Consider the following 10,022-nt stretch of genomic DNA (forward strand, 5'->3'; position numbering starts at 1 on the left):
AACCTTGAACGATATATCTGTATTCTATCCTGCTTTATTATGCCTTGATTTTCTAGATCATCCAGAGTGTACAATGTGTCATGCGCAAACGATGACTCCACTGCATTAGATGTCATAAATATCACAACGTTCACCAGATGGGCGCTTCTTGTATCGGCGTGTAAGATAGCCAGGTGCCGATGTGTATTGTATGACTAATCATCGTGAGGAAAATAGCTAACAATGATGCGTAATTGACGTCTATGGCGCTTCTACATACGTTGTATAAAATGATATTCGTGTATCCGGTCTTATGTTTCCAAACAAGTTTCATCGACGAATACCAGCAGAGATTTATTCAAATCAAATCGCAATCGATGCCGAGATAAATACGACGCTGGAAGTAGCTCAAGTTCGAATGCAAAGTAACTTTTTTTTAAATATAATTCTTATCTGCCCCGCACGCGCGTTTGATTCTACGTTAAACTCTATCATGCTACCACTCAAAAAAGCGGTTTTGCAACTACAGCAAAAATTTTCTGGGTGCGCAAAATTAACTGAGGTACATAAATGATTAGCAAATACTGTGATATCGCATATGTTTCGCATTTAATCAATCTAAGTGACAGAGAGAGAATTTATATCTGAACTGTTTGTGAAATTTAGAAAGAATGTTTTTCTGTGGCGCCTATCCATGTTAAGGCCAATCATACTCGTTATAAAGTTTGGCTGTGGTACACAGAAAAAATTAGCGGCAAGAAACAAATGAATATATAATCCTCACATCTAACATATTTGTATAACGCGCCCAATCTATCTAGCTCTTTTAAACAATTTCTCTCAATTTTTCGATGCTGCAGTTATAATTGGCAGTTATATTTCTCACAAAGATCGTTCTAGCTGTAGTATCGAAACTCATATTTATCCAATGCAGTGATTAACATTTGGCAATGGGACCTAAATTTTCTAGAAGATATTATTAGAATGTTGCTGCTATAAATTCTATATGTAACAGACAATATTCTAACAGATACAAAAAATAGCGATAAATTTTTGTTGTGACACCTAGAAATCTACCTATATCAGCAAGACATTTTTTTGAGTGTATGCAACGACGCACCGACCATTGCAATAACCAGAATAGTGCGGATAAAATCACTGATAAGATTAGATTCAATCACATATTGAACCTTTTGAGATACTTTAGCGCGCATTCTTTTAATAAAGAAACAATATACGCGTAGCTGAGTGTGTTAGATAATTTAATTCATCATTATATGTAATAATGATGATGTAACAACATTTTTTGAGATTTCGAATAGCGATTTCGATCCGTATAGTTTTCTCCGAACTGTCAATCAAAATCGCGCGATCAATCTATTATTTTTTTTATATAAAATTGGTGATAAGGATAAAGATATCTTTAAATAATAAAATAAAATAATTAAAAAATTAATGTTTACTCCTTAAATTTTAGATTCATTTTTACTATCTTTATTTTTTATGAAAGAAGATAATCAAATATACATACATACTCAAGTTGCGTAAGGTGTGGTAATACTTTCGTAATAGATAATTTTTTTATATCTATCTCTCTTTCGTATCTCTCCGTCGCTATTCCCGTTAATATACGCGATCGATTCGATGCTATTACTCAGCTGCAACGGTATCGCAAATTCCTCAGCGTCTCGTTATCATAGTGGATTAAAAATAAAGAAAAATATAATTCGAAAAGGATGCTCATATCTCACGATCGCGACTTGTCAATATTCATTACGTTGACAAATACGGCGACTGATACGACGATTATGACTCTTGCGACAATTTTAACGATCGTGCCACTTTGACCCCCAACGAGGGACGAACGTCTCTCGGGAACCCTGATACTTCTCCGAAGCCATTGACTATAACTTTTGCGCCGGAAAAGATGAGATCATGCATCGCGAATATATAAGTCGCGAACTTGTACTTGGTACATCTTTCTTTGTGCAACTTATTGCTCAAAATCATTCCGCGTGCAACTCATGTCGCATTCTGCGTCTCCTCGAAAAAATTGCGCAGTTTATGACTGACATCACTAAAAAACACGACGAGAAGTCAATAATCGCGAGTTTAAACGCTGATGACACACACAAATGACACGTGCAACGGCAGAAAAAAGAAATAATGATTGATACCGCGAGAGTCTCGCGCTAAAGCGCACGTGACTTTCTCCGAGCATCTCGTATCACACGCGTTTACGATGAGAAATAACACTGCTGAGACAAGTAAAATAAGAAAAGATATTTTTAGTAAACACGTAAGAGTTTAAATGCTTTGATAAAGAAATATCGCCAGTGAGAAGTTTCTGCATTTATCGTGAAAAAAAAAAGAAAAAAATTTTTTCCACGAACGCGAGAGAAATGTTTACACTTGAACGCCGCTATTATCCAAACTGCAGCGTCATATGTACCGCTGCGAAAAATCATCAGCGACACGATTCCCCGCGGTATGTAATGCCTCGATACCGCAAACGCCCTTCCGAAATTTCGTGTGGAGCATTCTGATTATTTTTGTAACGAGTCCGAGAAACGTCATGGTATAGATATCTTTTCATGGCGAGAACAACGTGGGGTTAAACGGCGAAGTATGTGTGTGTTTTATAAAAACGATCTTTAGACTCTCTAAGAGAGAGAGAGAGAAATATCTCTCGAAACTTTCGAATAAAAAGAATCACAAACTCCTCACGCAAAATTAAAAAAAAAACAAACTTACGAAATTCATTGTTGAAGGAAAGCTATGTTATATCATCAAGTGCTATAAAAATAATTTTTAGCGATGCAAGTTTTTTTAATATAAATTACTTTTGCTTTAAGATTTAATTATTGATTATTAATATTGAAAATATGAACACACATACAAAGAAAAAGATATCATACATCACGGCGATCACGTCTTAGCACATGTAAGCGTCACGTGATACTCGTATAATCGGTCATCGGCATTCTATGTATCTACATTCTGTAATCAACATTACTCGTCAAACTGCCGTCAAATTATTTCTACAGCTGATCTCATAGACCGCGGGATCTTTACAAGAAGTTGCAGCTTTCACAAGCAGCTCCTTATTGATTTTAAACTGTGTGAATATCGTTGAAGCGCGATCATAATAAACTAAGTAATTTTAAAAATTATACAAGATAAATAATATTTTTTTATTAAATAATATTTTCCTCGTGAAGAGAAAAATCGACTGCAAAGATATTTGGGTTAAAGAATGCAATCTTGAGCCTTACATTTCGGCAAGATATTGCACTAATCTAGTACAAAATACGTAATTTCGAGACATAATACATGTACTTTATGATATCGATCATATCATATCGAATATTATCAGAAAATGGGTGAGAGAAAGAGATAGGACCATCCAGATAATGGTGGAATAATATAATATCGATTGGTGGCAATATATTAATATGAATATTACTCAATTAAACGTCAATTCGATCAGATAATTGTAATTATTTATGAATCTAGCAAACTCTTTTTTTTCTATCGTTCTGTATGTTAACCACGTATATTGACCGAAATAATTTCTATTGTGTAAAACCGACGGGGTACCATAAAGCAATTTTATCTACATCACGTATAACTTCCAAATGAATACATCGCGGAACACATGCTCTAGGATACAATTTGCCGCGCAAGAGATATAGTCCAGCAATAATGAATAATTTAATTATGGATCGTGATAGCCTTTCAACCTCTCTTTCTTGTCTCGTGACGAGAATCAAAAATCCGATGAGCGAGAACGCGTCGACGGGCGACGTCAACTTTCTCGTAGAAACTGCTCCCACGATGGTGATTAAATTTTTTTGACTGCCGTAAAATAAGAGCCAGGCCACCTTCGGGGGAGATACGTTGAAGGCCTGACATCGTCGAACGGGGAAATCACCAGGGTATAAATAGAGGATGACTCGCGGTCTGAACATGCTTGGACATCGTTTAGCCGATGATCGCACCTTCATGTGGCCAAGCGGGTATCGATACGGCCAAGACGGCCGATCAATGCTCCTTCAAAGAGGTGTTAACCAAACGGATTAACACCTTTGGATACGCGAACCGTCGCTTTCATGTCTTAAAAATAACCGAGGATGCGCGCGCAAAGCGCATTGAGAATGAAAAAAGCCGATGCTTTACTCTTAACCTTCCGATAAATATCTCGATCTCTGTATATTTATGAGCTGTTATTTTTATTTCAAGTTCACACGCGAGGAATATAATTTTCAATAAAAAATGTTGCTAAAGAAAGTCTAACATATAAGTAGAATTATTCAAAAAATCTTAAACAATTTAATAGAGACTTAAACCGGTGACTTTTTCTGATTAATTATACACTAAAGAATTTACTGTTCAAACTAAAATTTTTAAACATGACGCTAATAATATTGCATACAATTTACATTTATCCAGAAAAGTTTTTGTGATTTTAGGACATTAATTCTCTTCCTAGTATCGTCTTAAATTCTTGACAATATAATATGACAAATTCTCTTTGAGAAATACATTTTATATTTATAAAAAAATGTAATAATTAAGATATTTATGTACATTTGTTATTAAAAAAAAAGAACGTAAATATTTCTATTTTTTCCTGAATTGGTTTCTTTCAAGCAAAATTAAATAAATTTTGAGGCAAAACTAGGAACTTAATAAAATGAAAGCTTCGAAATCTTAACAAAAATCTTAAATCTTTTACTTGTATGCAACAGTATCTCAAAGAATTCGAAACAAGATTACGGATTTAAGGCAAGCGCTTACCTTGAGGGCATACTTCTGCCTCGTGTTTCTGTCATAACACTGCACGACTTTCCCGTTGATGCCAAGACCTAGCACGTGATTGCTGATCTCATAATCTTCCGTGATCGGTGTGACTTTCGGCGATAAGCGACTATTCAACGGATGTTCCATTGTCCTTCTCGTCTTGATCTCCTCGGTTTCCTGTTCCGGTATTCGATCGTAGTCCTGCCTGATCACCTGTGTGACCACCACAGGCGATGCCGAGCGTTTGCGCTTGCTCTCCTTCTGGTCGTTCTCCTCGAGAACGGTCCTCTTGGACTTCCTGCAAAACAATATTTCCGTCATTTCATACATATGCAAGGTACAAGAAACAAACGCGCGCGAACAGGCGCGAAGGTCACGCGCGCGTAAAACTTTCGCACGGAAAAATACGATGTTCCAGATTACGTGACCGATAACGGAAGCCTTAGGCATGATAACGTGTATCGAGTATGTATGAGATACAAGGAAACGAGTGCTGTACGCTCTCTGCGATTGTCAAAATATGCGCGTATATTGACGGCAGCATTATATTACTCAATTCGCACACTCGATTCTTCTTTGAAGGAAAAATAAAGGCACGTCAAAGTGCTAAAAATAACTAAACTTATAAATAAAAATAACAAAATTTATAAATAAATGGATAAAGAGATGACATTTGCGATCACAAGTTATTCGATACAAGAGGACTGCAGAGTTACATACATATTTGTAAGAGAGTTGTAGTTGAAATTAACTTTAAATACCCGTTTCGTTTACTATGCCAGCCAGTCGTCGTTTCAATGAAATCGTTTGCGTAACCTTCCTTGAAGAATGTGCAAGATTCATATTATTTCGCGCGCATACACATATACGCGCCATGCTCTACCCACACAGCTTTACTTATACGGCACGTGGCTGCCTCTCGTCCGCAGTGCAACTTGCACACCGCAATGCAGTATACGCGATCGATTAATTTTCCACAATTGCGATAAAAAAACATTGCAAACACGCATTTGTCGTAGCAATATGTAAGATTTGATGGTATTACATATATATATAATATCTTGCAATTCTCTTTATTCCGCCCATCTATATTATATCAAATTATTTCCATTTTATTCCATCTTTTATTTTATCTACATAAAAGATATAATATTGGTTCAACACATATACAACTATATACTATATGTGATTTTATATATATTACTAGATATAATTAATTATAATATATATAAAAGAGAGAGAGAGAGATGGAAATAATTTGATAAAAATTAGAAATAAAAGGGTTATTAGTATAATATCTAAACAACACATCAAGATAAATATTATAAGCAACTGGTCAACATAAAAATAATTATTACAGGAAAGAAGTTGTCAAGTCCAATAAATTGTGCTTAAGAAGCTATTTTGACAGTTATTGTGAATCCTACAAATTATTAATGTGACATACGTTTATTATTCATTGTTAATGCACGTTAATATGTATCATTAAGAAAATATTATTATTCAAGAAGAATACGTACAATGTAAGAATTGAATAAAAAAATATAAAAGGCTCACACAAAATTAATCTTGCTGAGAGGAAGTAAATTTGGCATTCAAAAAACACTTATAACATTTAAAAATATTCGTCATAAACAATTACAACAGAATAAATCAGAGTAATTTTCAAAATAATAATAATCAAAATCAAATATAATGAGTAAATTACGATTTATTTTTGATTATTTCAAACATTTTACATCGACAGATCGATATAAAATTTAAGTTCTGATTATCCTTTGTAAGAAGTTAGTAGAGCAGTAGATTTAATTATCGCAGTGTTAAATCAGGGCGAGTTCTCTTATTGTTTGCATCCGAAAAGAACGGCACAGTTATCACGAAATGTAACAGCATCATCGATGTATCGATGATACATCGATAAACCGTTGAGGGAGGGGTTGCACCAACAACTTGCTTAATTAAATATCGATTCAACTGGCTTTATACATACATATATATATATATAAAGATCGGCTCTCTAAATATAACATAAATAAAATAGTAAAATAACGATCCAATTAATTACGATCATCTTTACGTATAATGTCCAAAAGGAAAATTTAAATAAAAGTCAAGCAACTCTAAAAAAATATTCATTTAAAAGATTTTTTATATTAATTTTCGATACTGAAAGTATCACACGCTTTGATTTTTTTCTACTTTATGTGTGTGTGATACAACTTTAATTCGATTTTTTTTTTTTTATTTATGAAATATGAGAAAATATGATCCGAAAAGAAAATACGCTTCTTTCAATGAAAATGGCATTGGTAGGAAGAAAAATCTAATTAAATCGTGTTCAGCGATGCTGGTGCAACCGGCACTCGTACAATCCTCGCGAAGAGGATGTGCATGTATTCAGGCTTTATTTTCGCATATAAAAATAAAGATAAAAGAGACCTCCAGAATTTCCACTTAGTTGCCGACTTTGGCATCGATGTGGCTCTTTCGCACAGTTAAATCTCGAATCGTCGAAGGCGACAAAGCATCACCCTCGCCCTGTGCCGTAAAAGCAGAAGAGGAGCCTCCCAGATGTAAATGCGGTTGTTACGGAAAGAATCTGCCCATCAAGATTTTTCCGCATAGAGCGCGTAGGGAAAAGCGATAAGTTTTAGTCCACCCACGGCATTCTGTCTTTTGCCCTTGCGTTTTTTTTTTTTTTTGGTTTTGTTTTTTAATCGGGAGTCAAGCCAAAGGATAATCAGGCCGAGCTGAAAACTAAAGATAAAGAGACCAATGATAATTAAATAGCACCGCGCGAGTGAGTATAAAAGCGTCTGTAAATCGAGCTTAACGAAGCGAGCATTTCCCGGAAGCTAACAAATATTCTACACCAATGATCGGGTACCGCCGTAGAATTTCCGGTGTTCCACCGCGTCTTCGGACGCACACGTCTGAATTTATCATGGTTCTAAGCTGAGTTATAATATCTTTTAGCATTCGAGATTCAGGAAATTTTAATAATTTTCAGTCGCTTGAATCCCACAGAGAAAAATGTTTTCAAGTAACATTTTATTTCACATTTTAGCCGAACAATTTCAGAGAGAAAAAATTTGGGCTTAAAAAATAAAATTTAGAAAATGAATGCACATATATGGAGAGCTAAGTATTTTCTATCGAATTTGATGCTCTTGCTTCGCATAAAATAATTATTTTATTTCGAAAAATAAATTTTTATATATTATACATTCCAAAATCTGTGCCGAAAGTGATAACTTTATCGTTCACATTTTTCATTCATATTTCCATATCGAATCCGTACTATATCACGTTGTTACGCGAATCGTATGCACAATAAAGGAATGAAACTCGTTCGTAAGCAATTAAAAATAGAGCTAAGCAAGAGTTAAATGGCAGCGAGAGAGATATATATATTTGCACATAATCAAACACATCAACAACCACTTAATTAGCAATAATTATCGGCGTCGTAAACAATCCCGGCGGAAAAGAGGAGAGAGGAGAGACCTGTGTGGTTAAGTGGTTGAACCGATAAATTAAATTTCAATTTTCTATACCGTGGCAATATTTTCTTGCATCTTTCTCGGAGAAAAATTAAATGAAAACAAAACACGTTGAAATAGAATCTGTGTATTAATAGCAACGATGAGATCAGCCCGAGCTTGGCGAAAAACAAGAAATGAAACGAAGTCGAAGTTATCGATTAGAGTTCAGACCGATAAACACACATAAAGAAATCAAAAGTACCGTACGTTCTCGTTGCACAATTGTCGTGACTACAGTTGCCTTGGAACTTTATATAATAAAAATGAAAATTGTATGTCATGTACAAATATGACAGATATGACACATATGTATACAAAGTGACGATAACAATCATATTTAACGTTAAATGCACGGTAAGAAGAAATAAAGCTGACACAGTTCATGCTATATATATATAACTCTCAAAGCAGAAACAATGCAAAAGCTTGTTAAAAAATAAATGTGACAGAATATTAAAATAAGCGTATAAAGCAGTAGAGATAATGTTAGTTCGAATTTTAAATCTTTGCTCCAATATTTTAATCTATATTATTACACAGACGTATTAATAAATATATATATTTTTTAATTTATTTTATTAATTAAAATTATCTCTCTGAAAAAACATATCTTTCTCTATTGCAAAGATTAAAAATTTGAATAATTATTTTTAAAAACGTAGAAAAACGTGTATTATTTCCAAAATCTATTCTGAATAAAAATGCGAGGACTGTGATTTTTTTTATCTTTTTTAAATAAAACAAATATATTTTTTGATAAAATTGTATGTAAATAAAAAATAAAGAGAATCAATAATAAGAAAAAATATTACATTTGGAAAATTTTATATATTATTTTTACCTTGTGAAAAGATCTAAAGAATTATTCAAAATAGACTTTGAAAATAAATAAATATTAATACTATGATCTTAAATTATATGCTTGGAAATTATCTTTTTATTTAAACACGCGAAAAAATAAACAAGCAGAAAAATAAAAATAAATGATAAAATATGTAATCTAAATCTGAATTCTAAATATATAATTGTATGCGAATATATCGATTGCGGAAAATAAAATCAAGCGTAAAAATTCAAGACTTGATAAAGCAATCAATAAGATGTCAATAACTTGGAGTCAATGAACGAATATTACGTACCCGTCGAGATGCACTTCTCGGAATCGAAGCTATAAATCCCCTGTCACAGGATAATAATTCTCATAAATCGTAACCGCGCGATTATCGCCGGCATTATTCACACGTTTATCATCAAATTGAATGTGCGGTCTCGTTGATCAAGTTTTTCGGAAAATTCGCGGTAGCTTTCCGAGAACTTCGCGGAAGGACGAAAAAAGGCGCGTCTTTCGGGAAGAGGAGTCGCGTCTGGAAGGTGCGCCGAGTCGACCGTTCCTATATACTTGCCGCCGGTTCGTTTCGAGAGCCCTCGTTTCAGCTCCTCGTTCGAGATCGTTGCGCGATGTTGAGCAACGCGATATATTCATCGGCCGTGCGAAACGAGGTAGGCCGCTCTCCCGCCGATCATTCCCGTCGTATTGGGTCGAAGTCGAACGTTACGACGCGACTCGACGGATAGGCCTGTGCGCGACACGACGGAGTACACACGGAGAACCGCGTCGAAAAAACGCCCCGCGAATACTGGCGCGATCATGGCATGGCGACTGGCGTCACTGGCGACGCGGTCGCTTCTCTAGCG

At 34.7% G+C, this 10,022-nt stretch overlaps 1 protein-coding gene across 2 annotated transcripts in view; it reads right to left on the reverse strand.

Annotated features, from left to right (window-relative positions):
• The window catches only part of LOC115239537 (MAP kinase-activated protein kinase 2), a 24,813-nt gene extending 14,791 nt beyond the window's left edge, over positions 1-10,022 (reverse strand). Inside the window, exons 1-3 of one of the 2 annotated variants that reach the window (XM_029814109.1) lie at positions 9,467-10,022; positions 7,222-7,539; positions 4,780-5,080 (exon numbers count right to left, since the gene is read on the reverse strand). In XM_029814109.1, coding sequence (XP_029669969.1) covers positions 4,780-5,080; positions 7,222-7,256 — 336 coding nt within the window. In that variant the 5' untranslated portion in view covers positions 7,257-7,539; positions 9,467-10,022. The remainder of the gene's footprint in view (positions 1-4,779; positions 5,081-7,221; positions 7,540-9,466) is intronic. The other variant, XM_029814110.1, reaches the window with a different exon arrangement.

This window comes from Formica exsecta, unplaced genomic scaffold, assembly GCF_003651465.1.
Source record: "Formica exsecta isolate Colony F162 unplaced genomic scaffold, ASM365146v1 scaffold385, whole genome shotgun sequence".
Classification (NCBI taxonomy): domain Eukaryota; kingdom Metazoa; phylum Arthropoda; class Insecta; order Hymenoptera; family Formicidae; genus Formica; species Formica exsecta.